This window comes from Oncorhynchus keta, chromosome 22 (genome assembly GCF_023373465.1).
Source record: "Oncorhynchus keta strain PuntledgeMale-10-30-2019 chromosome 22, Oket_V2, whole genome shotgun sequence".
NCBI classification, from domain to species: domain Eukaryota; kingdom Metazoa; phylum Chordata; class Actinopteri; order Salmoniformes; family Salmonidae; genus Oncorhynchus; species Oncorhynchus keta.
Window position 1 is genome coordinate 4,494,126 of NC_068442.1, and position 21,331 is coordinate 4,515,456.

The following is a 21,331-nucleotide window of genomic DNA, read 5'->3' on the forward strand; positions in this document are numbered from 1 at the left end:
TCTAATACAGTTAAAATAGCAGGCTCTAACCCTGAACAGTTATTTAGCACAAGTACTGTCTACGCCTTCGAACTAAATACAGAAAATAGTGTGTTTTATATTGGCCTCTGAATCACCGTTGTCCACACGGACAACAGGAGCGTAATAGCAAACAGCAATTATCAGATCACATCCGAAATACACTACAGCTGTTAGCGCTTTGCTTTGGTCCGCAGTTGGAGGACATCATCAAACACACCGTGGAGTAAGCTAGTGAGCTGCTAAAAACACATATGCACCATATGGCAGTAATGGCCATAGCAACCACTCCAGTAACTAGGGAGGAACTAACGGCGTCCCATTTGAACCGCTCTACTCCAGTAACGGTGCCAGTAATAATGTATTCATACACCAGTAGGCCTGCTGACCTGGCTGAGAGGAGGCCGAGTGAAGGCAATCACAACAACTCATTATGAATCCTGAACACGGGCTGAACACGGGCTGAACACGGGGCTGAACACGGGGCTGAACACGGGGCTGAACACGGGGCTGAACACGGGGCTGAACACGGGGCTGAACACGGGCTGAACACGGGGCTGAACACGGGGCTGAACACGGGCTGAACACGGGGCTGAACACGGGGCTGAACACGGGGCTGAACACGGGCTGAACACGGGCTGAACACGGGGCTGAACACGGGGCTGAACACGGGGCTGAACACGGGCTGAACACGGGCTGGGGGCTGAACACGGGCTGAACACGGGCTGAACACGGGCTGAACACGGGCTGCACACGGGGCTGAACACGGGGCTGAACACGGGGCTGAACACGGGGCTGAACACGGGGCTGAACACGGGCTGAACACGGGCTGAACACGGGCTGAACACGGGGAAGCTGAAGGGGAGAAAAAAGAAAAGGTACAATTTCCATGGGATCATTTGTTGTGTGACATCTGTCATATTCAGATTCAATTTAGATGAATTTCCGTTTTCCCTTTTAGGCGAGCAGTGAGTAATTGGCGTGGCCCACTTACTGAGCCTGCTCTGCTCTCCACAGACCCCCTGCTATGGTGAAGAGATTCACACGCTCGCACGCAAACACACGTCGTCATTGACGTGGACCAAAAAATGGTCTCAACTCAAATCTGGTGGTACATCCATGGTGACAATGACAGATGTGAAGTAGGAGGGTGGGGGGTATATGTGATGAGACCGTGATCTAGGGTATATCTGGGGTAGGGGGGGTTGGAGTGTCAAATTAAGTAAACCAACCGAAAGCAGTTTGCTGAAGTAGGACTGGGGTATTGTTCACGAAGAGTAACAGTTGTCACGATTGGCATTGGGAATCCGTACACATTAACCAAGTCGCAGTGGGACAGCTGTACTGCCAAGCCTCTCCTCTGTCTGCCTGTAATTCCTCTCACCTTATTCCTTGTATAGTGTACTACTTTTGATCAGGGCCTCACTCATCCCAACAGAACAAACCCATCCCTCCCCTGTCTGCAACAGAAACCCCCACTCCGACATTGCCACTTTCATAAGGGTGACTGATTGGACCGATGGTTGAGCACATCTAGAATCTCTACTCCCCAAGATGCAGTGAACACCAGGGACTGTTTTTGGGCCAACATCCACACACATCCATGAACACACATCCACACTCTCCTGAGAGAGACGGCTCAGACCTACAGTGAGCGCCACACATCTACCATCTCTATTCCCCAGGCTGCCATGTGGACCAGGGACTCATTTGGGACATATTTTCTGGGCCAAAATCCTTCTTTGTAACTGCACTCTGTTTGTAGAGGTTCTGTAAACTACCAAGGGCACTAATTGGAAAGTCACACCCTATAGCAGTCGCACCCTAAAGTTGGTGACATGGTTTAACTAAAAGGAGGTCTAGTAAGCCTGGGCAGCCCCATAACAAATCAGGGCCCGCCCATAAGTATTGAGATATCAATATGGGCCGGGCCCCACCCTTAAAAAAAACACGATTTAACTTTGGGCACATGCAAAAGAAGTTGGGAGCCCTCAAGAGCCAATGTATAACTCAAACCCTGGTTGGTGACTGACCTGGGCTGTCGCTGAGGGGTCTGTCTCCGTGCTTCCTCCCCCAGGCGCCCCAGAGAAGGTGAGCGGGGAGGGCGGGGAGCCCCCTTCCCCATGGTCCTGACTGTTCCATTGGGGCTGGGCATCTGCTGCTGCTGGGGCCGGCGGGGGGAGAGGCTACGCAGGGGAGAGTGGCTCGGGGACGGCAGGGGTGACCGGCTGTTCACGTTCAGGTTGTTGTCGCTGTTGGAGCGCAAGAGCGTCGGCCGTGGTGCAGCGAGTGTGCTCCGTGGGGCTTGCTTGCGCCGGGCAGGTTGGGCCGGCGCCTCACGGAAAGGCACTAGAGGGAGGGAGGGAGGGAGGGAGGGAGGGAGGGAGGGAGGGAGGGAGGGAGGGAGGGAGGGAGGGAGGGAGGGAGGAGGAATTAGACCAAGTTTCATTATGGTAGAATATTACGTCAGATTCTTCATTGTTCCTTTGAAACTCAAATAGAAGCAGGTCAGTAAGCAGAATACTCCACACACACGCACACGCACACACCTTCAATTAACAACCTTGAGGCATTAAGCATCTTGAGCCTCAATGAAGAGGCTATACCAGCCTGGCTGGCTGTGGAGAGGACTCTATTCAACACCAGCTATAATAGGAGCCTTGGTGGAATTCCCCTGTGTTTGAAGCAGCTCACAGTGCACAGCTGAAGCATGATTAATGATGATGTTTATTTCTCCGCTGCCTTCTAAACACCAAGGAGGAAGAGGAGGCTTATATACAGCATCCACATGATTTAACCCTGCAAAGACAGACCACTTAGTGAGAGAGAAGACACTGCTTTGTAAAACAGCCAAAATCACAGTACACCGTCCTAGGAAAAGGGTCATCTATTTAAAACATTTCCAAAAGACGTCTTACAAAAAAAGAAGTCTACGCATTCCCCCAGAGGAAGATTCAAATCCTGATTGCACAATGTAAAGCCGTGCCAGTGAACCTCCAAAACCCGGTGAAAATGATCCACAATAAAGTGTACGCCCGTGAGGCATAAAGAGAGGAAAGGGAAGGGAAGGGAAAGGAAAAACGCCCAACCCACCACTACCTGAACAAGACAGATCCCACACCCTTTTCACCTCTCTCCCAATAACCGGTGATATCTGAATGGCCTATCATCAACGGAAGAGAGGCAAAGCGAACAAAGTTATGGCGATATGCTTGGATCTGCTTTAACAAAGTGACATATCCTAACAAATGCGTTCTCTGGTGTGTCTGCATGACAGTTCAGTTTAACTCCATCTCTTCTGCAAGAATGGTCCGATTACATTTACAATTCGCCTGTCGCAAAAAGTCCGTTCACTTTGCAGAGTCAGATATTGTGAGTTGTCGACATTGATCATCATTCGTCAAACCAACCTACAGTGCCAACAACCTAGGTTGCACTCTACAGTATATCCGGTAAACAGACATTACTTTCCCAGGCTGTGTTCTTTGAAAACCGTAGGGCCAAAATAGTTAGCATCCTCTTGAGACTTTTTGAAGCGGTTATGAAAGCAGACATCAATATTTATATTAGCAAAACAAGTTAATACAACGGTGACTATTAGTGAGTCAACAATTGCCTTAGTTAATGAACAGTTGCTATGCAACTACATGCCGATTTTCTGTTAAGCTAGAACTACCATATCAATTAAAAGGCATACCACAACGTACAGTCTAGAACTCATTGTCTCAGCTCCTGTATGCCACACAAAACTTTCAATCACAAACTCAAAACATTGAAAGCCATCAACATCCTCCAAAATCAACTACAACAGCTCACCTTCTTTCTTCAAGGCATTCAGAAAAGACTTCATTTCCCCTCTTTTCCTTATTGCTTAAATATTCATGGGAATGTGGAGAAAGAGTGAATGTGAAATGTATCCGAGTTTTGTAGCGCGAAAAAGCAGCAGCGAATAGCTCCTTTGGTATAGCGAGTCACAATGGGAGGGAGAGAGATTGACTGGGCAGGGAGGAAGGCAGGGACGGAGCCAGGCAGGCAGGCACGCTGGTGACAGAGAGAGCCCACCCCACATGATTCTGCTTGTCACTGACTATGAGGATGGGTGCACAATGCACCAGATCCACACATATCCCTTTCCCCCTCGCTCTCTCACACACTTACACTCTCTCTTGCTCACAAACACACACAGTCTCTCTCTCTCTCTCTCTCTCTCTCTCTCTCTCTCTCTCTCTCTCTCTCTCTCTCTCTCTCTCTCTCTCTCTCTCTCTCTCTCTCTCTCTCTCTCTCTCTCTCTCTCTCTCTCTCTCTCTCATACACACTCACAGACACACACTCACTCTCTCGCACAGACACACACTCACTCACTTTCTCACAGACACACTCTCACTTTCTCACAGACAAACTCTCGCTCTCTCTTTCAGACACACACTTCTCTCTCACAGACACACTCTCGCTCTCTCTCACAGACACACTCTCGCTCTCTCTCTCACAGCTTCACCCAGGTTCACGGCACATAGACAAGCAGCACAGGATATCAGGCTGGACCCGAAGGAGCAAGAATATGTCCATTATTATAATCATCACGGATGGGGAGAATTAAACTAAACCACATCAACTATGATTATCATCATTAGCACTGCCAGCTGTATCAACTAGAGTAAGGGCTGTATTAACTAAAACTACTTCAATAACAAGTTAATGATTTTGCCATAGATGACAGGACGGGCACATTTTCAATATGTGACTGTCAAACATGGCGAAGAGATGCAATCGCTTGCAATCCCATAGCACCCAAATGAGACATGCAATGTTCAGTGGGAGATGGGATTTTAACCCTTGCTTTCGCGGGAACAGCTGTATTGGAAACAAACCCTTTGTGTTGCTAGGCAACCTTAGTGAGGAAGTCTAAATTTGTCACTTGCAAGTTGCTTGTTGGTTGTGAAAGGATCTGACTCCGTATGTATATTATGGTGTGGTTCCACCGCCCTTGCAACCAATCATTGACAGTACAAGACACATTCCAAATCCAATGAGAATGTGATGGAAATGAAGAAATGTTCTGATATTATAAAATGTTATAATGTCAGACTCAGCACCTCTTCAGAATACCTTTGGGACTTTCATTGGGGAAACAACATAATGAATTCAGAGCCTGGCATTTGGTAATACTCCTACCATCAACATTAACTAAAAATGTATCTCAAACCATTGGTGTGGTCATTGGTTGCCTAGCTAAATAAATATATAGGAATCAGTCCAATTAATGCAACATTTTCACTTACTCTGATGGTTCAGGAAATGATAATGACGGCTCTATCCCGTGCCGGAAAATGTGCTGTCTATGACGGATTACAAAGCATTATGACATCAAACCAGTTTCAAATCTAACATCTAAATGACTGTAGGCTATAGGGGAACTGTGGATGGGGGAATCCCTATGGATCACCCCTTCGCATCTACGGGATACGGATTGTAAGATACAGCGCCTTGCAAAAGTGTTCACCCCCTTGGCGTTTCCCCCATTTTGATGCATTGCAAATCCAATCAAATCAAATTTTATTGCAACCTGTAATTTAAATGGATTTTTATTTAGATTTCATGTAATGGACATACACAAAATAGCACAAATTGGCGAAGTGAAATGAAAAAGGAAAAAGAAAAAGTGGTGCATGTATGCAGTTTAAAAAATATATATATATTTTACCCCTTTTTCTCCCCAATTTCATAGTGTCCAATTGTTGTAGTAGCTACTATCTTGTCTCATCGCTACAACTCCCGTACGGGCTCGGGAGAGACGAAGGGTGAAAGTCATGCGTCCTCCGATACACAACCCAACCTAGCCACACTGCTTCTTAATAACAGCGCGCATCCAACACGGAAGCCAGCCGCATCAATGTGTCAGAGGAAACACAGTGCACCTGGCAACCTTGGTTAGCCCGGCCCGCCACAGGAGTCGCTGGTGTGCGATGAGACAAGGACATCCCTACCGACCAAGCCCTCCCTAACCCGGACGACGCTAGGCCAATTGTGCGTCGCCCAACGGACCTCCCAGTCAACGGACCTCTCTGATGGCACAGCTGGCACTGCAGTACAGCGCCCTTAACCACTGTGCCACCCGGGAGGCCCTGCGTGTATACAGTTGAAGTCAGAAGTTTATATATACTTATGTTGGAGTGATTAAAATTATTTTTTTCAACCACTCCACAAATTTCTTGTTAACAAACTATAGTTTTGGCAAATTGGTTAGGACATCCACTATGTCCATGACACAAGTAATTTTTCCAACAGTTGTTTACAGACAGATTATTTCACTTATAATTCACGGTATCACAATTCCAGTGGGTCAGAAGTTTACATACACTAGGTTGACTGTGCCTTTAAACAACTTGGAGAATTCCAGAAAATGATGTCATGGCTTTAGAAGCTTCTGTTAGGCTAATTGACATCATTTGAGTCAATTTGAGGTGTACCTGTGGATGTTTTTCAAGGCCTACCTTCAAACACAGTGCCTCTTTGCTTGACATCATGGGAAAATCAAAAGAAATCAGCCAGGACATCAGAAAAAAATAGTTCACCTCCACAAGTCTGGTTCATCCTTGGGAGCAATTTACAAACACATGAAGGTACCACATTCATCTGTACAAACAATAGTACGCAAGAATAAACACCATGGGACCACGCAGCCGTCATACCGCACAGGAAGGAGACTGTCTCCAAGAGATGAACGTACTTGGTGCGAAAAGTGCAAATCCCAGAACAACAGTAAAGTACCTTGTGAAGATGCTGGAGGAAACAGGTACAAAAGTATCTATATCCACAGTAAAACGAGTCCCATATCGACATAACCTGAAAGGCGGCTCAGCAAAGAAAAAGCCACTGCTCAAAAACCGCCATAAAAAAAGCCAGCCTATGGTTTGCAACTGCACATGGGGACAAAGATCATACTTTTTGGAGAAATGTCCTCTGGTCTGATGAAACAAAAATAGAACTGTTTGGCCATAATGACCATTGTTATGTTAAGAGGAAAAAGGGGGACGCTTTTTAAGCCGAAGAACACCATCCCAACCGTGAAGCACGGGGGTGGCAACATCATGTTGTTGGGGGTGCTTTGCTGCAGGAGGGACTGGTGCACTTCACAAAATAGATGGCAACATGTGGAAGGGAAATTATGTGGATATATTGAAGCAACATCTTAAGACAGTTGAAGCTTGGTCGCAAATGGGTCTTCCAAATGGACAATGACCCCAAGCATACTTCCAAAGTTGTGGCAAAATGGCTTAAGGACAACAAAGTCAAGGTATTGGAGTGGCCATCACAAAGCCCTGCCCTCAATCCTATAGAAAAAGCGTGTGCGAGCAATAAGGCCTACAAACCTGACTCAGTCAGGAGGAATGGGCCAAAATTCACCCAACTTATTGTGGGAAGCTTGTGGAAGGCTACTCAAAACGTTTGACCCAAATAAAACAATTAAAAGGCAATGCTACCAAATACTAATTGAGTGAATGTAAGCTTCTGACCCACTGGGAATGTGACCAAAGAAATAAAAGCTTAAATAAATCATTATTTCTACTAATATTCTCACATTTCACATTTTTTAAATAAAGTGGTGTCCTAACGGACCAAAGACAGGGAATTATTTTGAGGATTAAATGTCAGGAATTGTGAAAAACTGAATTTAAATATATTTTGCTACGGTGTATGTAAACTTCCGACTGTATGTATTCACTGTCACGGTCGTCGGTGGAAAAAGGTGCGGACCAAAGCGCAACGTGGTACTCGTTCATGTTATTTAATTCAACTGAACAACATCTAACAAAGAAACAAAAAAAAGCACAACCGAAAAACAGCTCCGTCAGGTGCAACACACACTAAACAGAACGTATAATCACCCACAACTCAAGGGTGAAAACAAGGCTGCCTAAGTATGGTTCTCAATCAGGGACAACGATTGACAGCTGCCTCTGATTGAGAACCATACCAGGCCAAACACAGAAATACCAAATCATAGAAAAAGGAACATAGACAACCCACCCAACTCACGCCCTGACCATACTAAAACAAGGACAAAACAAAAGAACTAAGGTCAGAACGTGACATCCACCCCCTTTGCTATGAAGCTCCTAAATAAGATCTGGTGGCACATGTCACATAATTAGTTAAATAAAGTCCACCTGTGTGCAATCTTAAGTGTCACATGATCTGTCACATGATCTCAGTATATATACACCTGTTCTGAAAGGCCCCAGAGTCTGCAACACCACTAAGCAAGGGGTACAACCAAGCAAGCGGCAATATGAAGACCAAGGAGCTCTCCAAACAGGTCAGAGACAAAGTTGTGGAAAAGTACAGATCAGGGTTGGGTTCTAAAAAAATATTAGAAACTTTTAACATCCCACGGAGCACCATTAAATCCATTATTAAAAAATGGAAAGAATATGGCACCCGAACAAACCTGCCAATAGAGGGCCACCAACCAAAACTCACAGACCAGGCAAGGAGGACATTAATCAGAGATGCAACAAAGAGACCAAAGATAACCCTGAAGGAGCTGAAAAACTCCACAGCGGAGATTGGAGTATCTGACCAAAGGACCAATTTAGGCCATACACTCCACAGAACTGGGCTTTACGGAAGAGTGGCCAGAAATATAAGCAGAATATTTGGTGTTCATCAAAAGGCATGTGGGAGACTCCCCAAACATATGGAAGAAGGTACTCTGGTCAGAGACTAAAATTGAGCTTTTTGGCCATCAAGGAAAACTCTATGTCTGGCACAAACCGAACACCGCTCATCACCCCGAGAACATCATCCCCACAGTGAAGCATGGTGGTGGCAGCATCATGCTGTGGGGATGTTTTTCATTGGCAGGGACTGGGAAACTGATCAGAATTGAAAGAATGATGGATGGTACTAAATACAGGGACATTCTTGAGGGAAACCTGTTTCAGTCTTCCAGAGATTTGAGACTGGGATGGAGGTTCACCTTCCAGCGGGACAATGAGCCTAAGCATACTGTTAAAGCAACACTCGAGTGGTTTAAGGGGAAATATTTAAATATCTTGGAATGGCCTCGTCAAAACCCAGACCTCAATCCAATTGAGAATCTGTGGTATGACTTAAAGATTGCTGTACACCAGCCGAACCAATCCAACTTGAAGGAGCTGGAGGAGTTTTGCCTTGAAGAATGGACACAAATACTAGTGGCTAGATGTGCCAAGCTTATAGAGACATACCCCCAAGAGACTTGCAACTGTAATTTCTGCAAAAGGTGGCTCTACAAAGTATTGACTTTTTGGGGGGGTTAATAGTTATGTACGCTCATGTTTAATTCTTGTTTATTTTACAATAAAAAATATTTTGCATCCACAAAGTGGTAGGCATGTTGTATAAATCAAATGATACAAACACCCAAAAAATCCATTTGAATTCCAGGTTAAAAGGCAACAAAATAGAAAAAATGCCAAGGAGGTAAATACTTTCACAAGCCACTGTAGCAACCTGACAACCACCAACCGCCGCTCTTCTCTCCTAGGAATAACATTAACTCTTCAAAACCTAAACATTTGCAATAAAACATCAACCACTCAATCAATCAAACACAACACAAATTAATGAGCAGCTTGTGCTGGAATAGATCAATCTCAAAGAGTGTAAAATACTGAGGAACCATCTTGTTTGAGCATCACAAACCCTGAGTGGTGGATCCATAGAGATAGGAAATTAGATAGAACACTTCTGGCATCCTCATGAATCACCCCATAGATCAGTGATATAGTAGATCATACAATGACACAAAGCGGTTAATTGTTCACAGGACATTGATGTAAACAACACTAATGAGTTAAAAATGTTTTAGGAAAACTAACCATCAATGCATAGATGTATACTATATACAGAGGCTACCTCCCTACCCATGAGTCTCCCATCATCATCATCATCATCATCATCATCATCATCATCATCATCATCATCATCGAGGAACCGAAGATTCAGATCCCCTAAGCTTATTATCACATGGATCTGGGAACCATGGCAACCACTGGTATGTGACAATGATTTACATAGTTGAATGTTGAACAAGGCAGATACTATAGGTTTTCATGTACGAAGAGGTGTCATGCCCATAGAGGCCACAAGGGCACATGCCCCCTCAGATGTCCGTTTTTTAAATAAATTAAATAAATTACAAAAATGCATTTTTAAGCTGACGTTTTATCATAATAATTTTTTAAAAGATGTGTAAGCTGTATTTTGCGGAGGCCGCACACTGACTGGAAAGAGTACCCCGCCTATTCGCCCTTCCAAGGTGCACCACAGAGGAAAGATATGTTAGGCAGGACTCTAGATACTACCTACACACTAACACATATTATACTGACTCCAACACACAAACACACACACACACACACACACACACACACACACACACACACACACAAACTTTCACACTCTCTTCACATACGCTCCTGCTACTCTGTTTATTATCTATCCTGATTACCTAGTCACTTTTACCCCTACCTACATGTACATACTACCTCAACTACCTCGTACCCCTGCACATTCACTCTGTACCGGTACTCCTGGTATACAGCCTCTTTAATGTTATTTTATTGTGTTACTATAGTTTTTGTATTTTTTTGCTATTTATTTTAATTTTAATTTGATCAAGCTATGTAGCATATTGATTCCTTCTTGATGAATAAATCAAATGCAAATGTTTTGTTGTTTCTCTGTAATACTAGCCACCTAGCAATTTTATGAAGTTGGATTTAGCTAGCCAGCTAGATATTTTCCAAATCTCCCGACCTCATGGCTAGCTACCAAGCCATTTCAGGCTATCAATCAAATTAGAGTAAGTTGTCAAACTATCTTAGCTGGCATGCCGACTTGCAAGGTTGCTAGACTTTAGAAAATACTAAAATTGCTTTAATTATTGTGTTACGATACAATATACCAGTGTGGCAGTTGTACTAAAATCCTAAAAGGCATAAAAGTTCATACCCTTTCCTGCAGTCAAATGACCAAATCGCCCTCTATTGGCCTCATGGGTGAAATGTTATTAATATTTTTCATAATTTTTAAATTTATAAACTCTTTTTATTATTCCAAAAATCCGTTTTTTCTATGCCAACTGATTTTGTTACATTTCAGTCTTCTGTGTTGTATATAAAGTGTACAACTATTGGGATGCAAACATTTTATACATTTCAACTCTATAGCTGACATGGTACAGGTGTCTTCTATTTTTAAGCTCATAATCGTGTGTGAGGTGTATACGTTTGTTTAAGACTACTAAGAAACACTCTGTGTGACCCTAGTTTAGCCCACTCCAGTAATAGGTTAGAGAATCAATGTGCAACCCCCCCCCCTCTCCATGGCCATATACTTCGTGCCCCATCTAAAATAATGGGTGCATGACGCCCCTGTCTGTAGGCATGCCGTTGTACTATATCGTACAGAGTAGTTATAAATGTACTGAGGTCCACTGTTACAAAGACTTTTCAGTTTGACTGTTTAGATCAGATAGAAGATGTTCAGCAATTTACAAAAGAAGGTTACAAAACATTAAGAAGCGATGACGGAATGGAAGACAGAGAGAACAAAAATACTCTTTGGAGGTTGAAAATGCATGACAACATGAGTTAGTGCAAGTGTCAGTGCCTATTTGGAGAGGAAAAGGCAGAAATGCTCCGGCAATTGCAGAGTAAGATTGCTGGCAGTAGCATTATGTTGACAGCATGCCAGAAGGCAGAGGAGAGTTCATAATGTCAAAACCCTGGCCTAAGGACATAGGAAAGACCTGACTCCAGCAGTTACAAAGTGACAAGCAAAGAAAGATTAGAGAGAATCCCCATTACCAGCACCTTAGGGCACCTGGCAGCTTCATTAAATAATATCCGCCAAACACCAGTCTCAACGTCAACAGTGAAGAGGCGACTCCGGAATGCTGGCCTTCTAGGCAGAGTTGCACAGGAAAAGCCATATCTCAGACTGGCTAATTAAAAAAGAAAATATTAAGATGGGCAAAAGAACACAGACACTGGACAGAGGAACTCTGCCTAGAAGGCCGGCCTCCCGGAGTTGCCTCTTCACTGTTGACATTGAGACTGGTGTTTTGCGGGCACTATTTAATGAAGCTTCCAGTTGAGGACTTGTGAGGTATTTGTTTCTCAAACTAGACACTAATGTACTTGTCCTCTTGCTCAGTTGTGCATCAGGCCTCCCACTCCTCTTTCACTTCTGGTTAGAGCCAGTCTGCGCTGTTCTGTGAAGGGAGTAGTAAAAAGCGTTACGAGATCTTCGGTTTCTTGGCAAATTCTCGCATGGAATAGCCTTAATGTCTCAGAACAAGAATAGACTGACGAGTTTCAGAAGAAAGTTAATTGTTTCTGGCCATTTTGACCCTGTAATCGAACCCACAAACGCTGATGCTCCAGATACTCAACTAGTCTAAAGAAGGCCAGTTTTATTGCTTCTTTAATCAGAACAACAGTTTTCAGCTGTGCTAACATAATTGCAAAAGGGTTTTCTAATGATCAATTTATCCTTTCAAAATGATGAACTTGGATTAGCTAACGTGCCATAACGTGCCATTATAACACAGGAGTGATGGTTGCTGATAACGGGCCTCTGTACGCCTATGGAGATATTCCATTAAGAATCAGCCGTTTCTAGCTACAATAGTCATTTACAATATTAACAATGTCTACACTGTATTTCTGATCTATTTTATTTTATTTGAAAGGACAAAACAATGAGCTTTTCATAACACAGACATTTCTAAGTGACCCAAACTTTTGAACGGTAGTGTACACTCTCAGAAAAAAGTGTTCAAAAAGGATATATTTGGCTGTCCCCATAGGAGAACCCTTTTAGGAACCAAATTGGGTTCTTCAATGGGTTCTCCTATGAGGACAGATGAAGAACCCTTTTTTAGATAGCACCTGTTTTTTCTAAGAGTGTCGTGTGAGGATAAGAGAGGATGGATGTGCCCTTTGTGAAGAATAGAGGGAGATTGTCCCATTCATATCACAGACAACCACTGGAACACTGTTCTTAGTTCTCAAAGGCATGCTGTCTTTTTAGGGGTATTCTATAGTGTACTACATACAGTACACATTATACAGCAAAGTAACCTATTATAGAAAATGACACTTTATACATGTGTGTGTTTGTGTGTTCATACATGTGTTCATGCGCACATGCGTGTGTGTATGTGTGCATGCAGGATGTGTGTGACGTGTGTGTGTGTGTGTGTGTGTGTGTTCTCATCCCAGTCGCTCTACTCTGCACTATGTAGGTCAGCTCCACTGTGTACTGTGGCTAAGTGTGGAAGTAGATGTGGGATTGGAGCAGAAGACAGACTGTCTATAGGTGAGAGGAACCACAGTGCAGGTCCATCAAACAGTAAACAGCAGGGCCCATTCAGAGAGGAAGATCTTTGGTCAACAACATACAACATTTATAAAGAAGCACATGAATTGGACATGACTTGAATCCCATTCAATACAACAGATTTGATTGCAACCATTTCCTAGCCTGGTCAACCATAATGACTGCTGTGCTCAATGGTTTACCAGTCTCACCATTTCCTAGCCTGGTCAACCATACTGACTGCTGTGCTCAATGGTTTACCAGTCTCACCATTTCCTAGCCTGGTCAACCATACTGACTGCTGTGCTCAATGGTTTACCAGTCTCACCATTTCCTAGCCTGGTCAACCATACTGACTGCTGTGCTCAATGGTTTACCAGTCTCACCATTTCCTAGCCTGGTCAACCATACTGACTGCTGTGCTCAATGGTTTACCAGTCTCACCATTTCCTATATTAGAACAAGAACGTATTTTCTTCTTCTCTTAAAATACACCCAGATTAGACACACATATAAGTGTTTAGTTCAGTAACTTACCAATGTCAGTCTCTTTGTGATTCTTGATTAATTCTGCCAATTCAAAGTTCCCCGCGATGATGGCCACCTGGAACAGAAGGATAGATTTGTCTTTTAGCACTTATCACAGTACCATTTTTAAATCAAGCAAAATGGCTGACCTATGGTATTCATAATTCAAAATGCCTGACTACCTGCTCTGATGGCCTCCCACATGCGGTGCCTCAGTTATTTGCCCGAAAACAACTTAATACCCATTGTCGAAGGACTCACTTTTATGAAATGCAACCTGAAATGATTATAGCTACTAATAATAACACAACAAACAGCAGCCCGCTAAGAGTTGTACTGTCGTGGGTGGCGGACAGCCGAGCTACAGCCACAGTGGGTGAGTCAACACATATCCAGCCAGTAGACCCTGCCGGCTCAGGCCACCTTTAGCTCGTCTTACATAAGTCAGGTCAGTGGAGTAGGAGAAACGACTTGAGTCTCTGGCTGCATCAAAGCAGGTCGACCATAGTTTTAGTCGCTGGAGACAGTCCATACAAAGTCTCCACCTGAATCATACAGTACCTCTCATGAACATCCAGCTAGTTCAGTCACGGAAAAGAACAACCGCAATCACAACTTGAATCGCTACTTATCATGGAAATAAACAGAATAAACTCATCCCTCCGTTGCAAATATAAAATTGCCTCCGTAATTGAAAAACAAATAGCATTTTTCCATGAATGATGCGCAAGTGAAAATTAGCCCAAAGTATACTTCCATTTTCAATAGCACAGCTGAAATGAGTGCAATGAACCTATCACTGGAATACAGCAATGACCTTACGGTAGCTACTGTATATTGGCTTGGAGTAGTAGGGCTGTAATTCAATGCCAGCTAGAGTGTGGAACGAGGCTGTATAATCTCCAGCTGATGGTTTCACGATGATGAGAGCCAGGAGGTCCTCTCTGGGGGTGACAACACATGTCATGACTCCTGCTTCCCAGCTCATCTCCCAGAAACAACCTTCTGCTACAGTATAACCACCATGACAGCCTGCTATAGAACCCATTCTGCTAAAACGATTATACCCAATCTTAACTCTGCACAGCAAAGTACACCATACGCGCTCCGCTCTCTGCTCTGCGGTCTGTTTACCTGGTCCCAAAAAAACGTATGGAGGTAAGTTATGAGGGCTGGGCAGAGAGGGACAGAGAGAAAAAAGACCACAGAAACAGAGAGCAGAAGGAGGGTGGGAGAGAGAGTGGGAGAGAGAGATGAGAGAGAGAGTGATGGAGAGGGGGGATGAGGAAGGATGTGAGGCAGGGGAGGATTACCTTGTCCCAAACCATATGGAGATAAGGTGAGGTATGACGGCAGGGTGTACTAGGAAGTGGAGCGGGATGTGATTTTAGGATGAAAGTGGGTCAGAAAAGAGGAGCAAGAAGTGAAGTGGTCCAATTTGCTCTGAATCAGTGATGCGTCCCAAATGGCGCCCTGTTCCCTCTATAGTGCACAACTTTTGATCAGGGCCCATAGTGTACTATATAGGGAATAGGGTGCCATTTGGGATGCTGCCCTTAATCTCAGCTGTTAAATTGTCACCATCAGTCAGCAGACGCCTGTTTAACTGGGAAGACTTAATCAGAATTTGATTGGGTGTGGTGAATGCGGTTTATGGACCCCTTCAAATTAGCTGTAATTAAGGAGTCACTGAGGCAAGAAACAATTTCAGAAGTATGAAGGGATGAATGAATAATAGAGAGAATTTGAGGACGCATCAGCGCTCGGCGGAAATGTACATTGCATAAACAGCAACACTCCACTGACTCCAACGTGATGCAAGAGAAGACAGTTGGCTCCGCCGGGGATCCAACCAAGTAATAGGAGTTCAGAGTAACTGAGGATGGGTTCAGACTGCTAAGAAAGCATGAGGAGGTAAAGAGGGGATTTGGTGAAAAATGTTCAACTTTGTACCATAAACGTACCACAATGGGAGACTCTTTCCCAGAATAAACTTTATTTGTGTTTGTGTGCTTGGTACTAATGTACCTCATGCAGTAGTTCTTATTTTGCCATGCTACTTAAATAGCAATATGTCTTAGCAGCTATATGGGCCTGCTGCCAGTAAAATAAAATAGGTCAAAACAAAGTCTGTGTGAATTCACGGCTCAATTATTTGTGGGATATGGAATTACTGTATCTGCATGAAAAGTAGTACACAGTTGGTACACAGAATAGGAATGATAAATGGGAAAAATAAAACATACAGTCAACTATAGCTGGAAAGCTATTTCGACATCCATTCGTTATGTTTTACTTCAACCCCCAAAATGCATCACACCTACAGTATGACTAATTGGTTTTTTGAAAATTAGAACACCGTGGAACGCTGACACGTGCATGTAAACAACCATTAAAACATGAATAATTATCCCAGGACCACTGACTGCTTGTTCACAGCGACATAAAAGACTACCATATAAGGAACCACTGACTCATATAGTGCTTTGCTTAAATCAGTAACAAACCTATTGCATTTCCCTTCTGAAACGGCAAGTGAACAAAATGAGACCGAAAACACAGACTTAAAAATAGTATCACATACTACACTACTGTAACAAGCTCTCTACTGATGTAATTCATCTGAGAAAAGAAGAGTGATGGAAACTATGGATGACCATTATATAGCATAACATATAGAAGAAGGAAGCAGTATACTGGCCGTGTGGCATGCTCGACTGGAGATTGGAATGTAGCCATCTATACTCGACAGCAAACCTTTACTGCGAGCAGTAACGGTTTGAGGTGTGAGTCAGATCATACCTGGAATGATGTCTGGCTTCTGTAGTTCTTCACTTCCTTGTTGGCACCACGAACAAGCAGTACTCTGGCACAGTGTTCCTTGGGGAGGATAAATACAATTAAAGAGAGAGAGAGAGAGAGAGAGAGAGAGAGAGAGAGAGAGAGAGAGAGAGAGAGAGAGAGAGAGAGAGAGAGAGAGAGAGAGAGAGAGAGAGAGAGAGAGAGAGAGAGAGAGAGAGAGAGAGAGAGAGAGAGAGAGAGAGAGAGAGAGAGAGAGAGAGAGAGAGAGAGAGAGAGAGAGAGAGAGAGAGAGAGAGAGAGAGAGAGAGAGAGAGAGAGAGAGAGAGAGAGAGAGAGAGAGAGAGAGAGAGAGAGAGAGAGAGAGAGAGAGAGAGAGAGAGAGAGAGAGAGAGAGAGAGAGAGAGAGAGAGAGAGAGAGAGAGAGAGAGAGAGAGAGAGAGAGAGAGAGAGAGAGAACAGAGTAAGACACTGTAATGGTTGTGACCAGGACCTCATTCATTTAAACTCCACTTCACCTCTCTATCTCTCTCTCTCTCTCTCTCTCTCTCTTTCTGCAGCCAGCTACTGTACAGTATTACCCTCTTCTGTACTGAGCCCATTAAACGAGAGAACCAGAAACCATCTTGCTCAGGCATTCCATTCCATCAACTGATCCAGACTGATTCCAGAACATTCCAGGACTGATCATTGTCCTGGAGCTGCAGCTCACCCTGTTCTGGCTGATGATGCCCTGTGTCTGTTACCAGGTAAAACCTCAGTTCTCCAGTAAGAATCTCAGTGCAGTGAACACACGTAGTGTAAAGATTGGTGAATAAAGAGATGGAGCTGTGGTAACTGTATGTGGCACTATAGCCTGCTGCTAGCTGGATTCTGCAGCCCACCCACGGAAGACTCCACGACAAACACACACACGCACGCACGCGAACACACATATACACGTGCCCACACACACACACACACACACATACACACACGCAAGCATACACACACCCATACAATCAAGCACACAAACACGCAGGCGCCCACACACGAACAGTGCCTGCACATACACACACAAACAAACACACACACACATCCCAGTTCAAGCTAATACTCCGCCTACTGGGCGATTCCACGCCAGCATGGCCTGCATTTTTATTTAGTAACTCACATTTCAGTTGAATGCGTTCAGTTGTGCAACTCATTAGGTATCCCCTTTCCCTTTCCATGCAAATGTTATCGGGAGGAAGGATGTTTAACATGCTTTTTACATAGAAAATCATGATGAAAGTGGCCATTTTAGGTCCTTTTTAGACCAATGCATGCCTCCTGTAAGACCTTATGGACCATGAACCATACCCTATACAGACAACATCTTGATGACATTGTACTCCTTATAGTGTGCTCGAAAAATATGGAGTAAGGCTTTATTCTGAAATCTAATTTTCATGTGAACTGAGTCAACATTACCAATATTAACAACATTAACCAATGGCATCCCTCCTGTAGGATTGCGTGTTCAGAAAATGGGTAGTGCTATCCGGGATCCATGGGACGTCCCTGCCCTACACCTTAACCCCTACTCTTACCCTAACCCTAACCTTAACCATAACCCTTACCTATAACCCTAACAATAACCCTTACCTAACCCTAACCGTAACCCTTACCTTAAACCGTTATAACTTTCTACTTAATTGTGTGACAGTGGAGTTGGACGTCCAAAGGATCCCTGCTAGCAATACCCTTCAGCAAATCACCAGCAGAGGGAGTTCCCGAATCCATTTTCCTAATCACTGTGTTGGTGGTGCTCATAAAATGTATCATAACTTTAAAAGTAGCAGAGAGCCCACTCTGGAAATTTGATGAACTTTTAAAAACAATCTGCCAAAAAAAATTATCAAAATCAAAAGGGTACTTTTGAGATATGAATATTCATAGTTTTAATGTTCAATAAATTCAGAGGCATCATGTCCATAGGGGGCACAGGGGCATGTGGCCCCCTTAGATTTATCTGGTTAAACATTTTGTTGTTGGAATAATACTAGCTACCTAGAAATTGTATGAAGTTGGCTTTAGCAAGCCCAGATAGATTCCCAATCTCCCAACCTCATAACTAGCTACCAAGAAGCCATTTTAGGCTATCAATAAATTAAGAGTAGCTAGCTTGTCTTGGCTGGCATTCCTGCTGGCAATGTTGCTAGACTTTAGAAAAGCAAGCGATTACTAAATGTACAGAATAAGACTCGTTCCTTTCAATCTGCTACCCAGATTTGAGCAGAGATGCAAAGAAGCATACTTAGCATGTTCTTTTTTTATATTCTACTGCCACTTGTCCTCAGATGAACAACAAATGATGCATAAAATATGGGGCAGACATCTATAATAATAATAACATTATGTGAAGGTTAAATCAGGCTGAGGTTGAAGTACAGTGAAGTTTATCCCTTCTAGTGGCTGTCAAAAGGGCGTCCAATCAGAAAGCCACTGAGATAAACCTTGCCCGTGTAGGAGCTGAGCAGAGCACTTGAGGAAAGAGACTGCAAAACACCAAACAATGGAGAGGGAATCATCTCTCTTTCTCTCTCTCTTACTCTTTCTCTATGTCTCTCTCATCATTCCTCACTCTCTCTCTCTAATGGCAGGAGAGAGTTTTTAAAATGGTATTTTTAAATATCTGCCATATCTCATGGGAGCAGTGAACCCTACAGAGAACAGGAGAGATATCACACACACACATCCCATGCAAAAACCTCCATCTGGAAAATGTGGGTGTGTTTGTGTGTGTGTGTGTGTGTGTGTGTGTGTGTGTGTGTGTGTGTGTGTGTGTGTGTGTGTGTGTGTGTGTGTGTGTGTGTGTGTGTGTGTGTGTGTGTGTGTGTGTGTGTGTGTGTGTGTGTGTAATGCTCATATGACAGAGTGGAGGGATGAACTATAGCCATTGACACAAGGGTCAACGCACACGCACAGTAATGAATGACATTTTCATAATTGTCATCATTCGTTTCCATCGATCTCTAAGCCCATATAGAACATGATAGATGGGTACATTTTCAAATGTTAAGACAATATTGACTAGTGTTCACCCAGGATTCATCCATCGCAGTGAAATGTATCATCAGCAGCGCATCCAGTCAATCTTTATCCATGTGACGAATCAACAGGATATGTATTCATCATCATGTCCCCCTTCGCTAATAATAGCATCATTTTCAGAATCGGGGTGAATTCCATTTCAATTCAGTCAAATCAGTTTACTTCTTGAATTGCATGAATTCAAATGGAATTGACCCTATGGGCCTGTACCAAAACAATATGCCAATTAAAACATTGTAGGTGGTAGAATATAAATCCCTCTGTACTGTTGATTGACAGCTGATTGGTGGTTTGTGTTTTCTCACCTGATTGTATAGAGCACAGATGTGTAGAGCCGTGTTTCCCGAGGCGTTCTGGACACCCATGTCTGCTGCGTAGAACAACAGGTGCTCCAGGTGCTGGACATGTCCATATCTACATGCCTGCCACACAAACACAGAGACCAGGTCAAATAATGTCCATACCTACAGGTCTGACATACAAACACAGAGACCAGGTCAAATCATGTCCATATCTACAGGTCTGTCATACAAACACAGAGACCAGGTCAAATCATGTCCATAACTACAGGTCTGACATACAAACACAGAGACCAGGTCAAATCATGTCCATAACTACAGGTCTGACATACAAACACAGAGACCAGGTCAAATCATGTCCATACCTACAGGTCTGTCATACAAACACAGAGACCAGGTCAAATAATGTCCATACCTACAGGTCTGACATACAAACACAGAGACCAGGTCAAATAATGTCCATACCTACAGGTCTGACATACAAACACAGAGACCAGGTCAAATCATGTCCATAACTACAGGTCTGACATACAAACACAGAGACCAGGTCAAATAATGTCCATATCTACATGCCTGCCACACAAACACAGAGACCAGGTCAAATAATGTCCATACCTACAGGTCTGTCATACAAACACAGAGACCAGGTCAAATAATGTCCATAACTACAGGTCTGTCATACAAACACAGAGACCAGGTCAAATAATGTCCATAACTACAGGTCTGACATACAAACACAGAGACCAGGTCAAATAATGTCCATAACTACAGGTCTGTCATACAAACACAGAGACCAGGTCAAATCATGTCCATAACTACAGGTCTGACATACAAACACAGAGACCAGGTCAAATAATGTCCATACCTACAGGTCTGTCATACAAACACAGAGACCAGGTCAAATAATGTCCATAACTACAGGTCTGTCATACAAACACAGAGACCAGGTCAAATAATGTCCATAACTACAGGTCTGTCATACCAACACAGAGACCAGGTCAAATAATGTCCATACCTACAGGTCTGTCATACAAACACAGAGACCAGGTCAAATAATGTCCATATCTACAGGTCTGACATACAAACACAGAGACCAGGTCAAATAATGTCCATACCTACAGGTCTGTCATACAAACACAGAGACCAGGTCAAATAATGTCCATAACTACAGGTCTGACATACAAACACAGAGACCAGGTCAAATAATGTCCATACCTACAGGTCTGTCATACAAACACAGA

At 43.6% G+C, this 21,331-nt stretch overlaps 1 protein-coding gene across 1 annotated transcript in view; it reads right to left on the reverse strand.

Annotated features, from left to right (window-relative positions):
* shank2b (SH3 and multiple ankyrin repeat domains 2b) overlaps positions 1 to 21,331 on the reverse strand; it is a 180,528-nt gene that overhangs the window by 99,370 nt on the left and 59,827 nt on the right. The window contains exons 10-13 of the mRNA XM_052474714.1: positions 20,097 to 20,213; positions 16,720 to 16,797; positions 13,927 to 13,993; positions 2,052 to 2,367 (exon numbers count right to left, since the gene is read on the reverse strand). Of these exons, the coding sequence (XP_052330674.1) occupies positions 2,052 to 2,367; positions 13,927 to 13,993; positions 16,720 to 16,797; positions 20,097 to 20,213 (578 nt within the window). The remainder of the gene's footprint in view (positions 1 to 2,051; positions 2,368 to 13,926; positions 13,994 to 16,719; positions 16,798 to 20,096; positions 20,214 to 21,331) is intronic.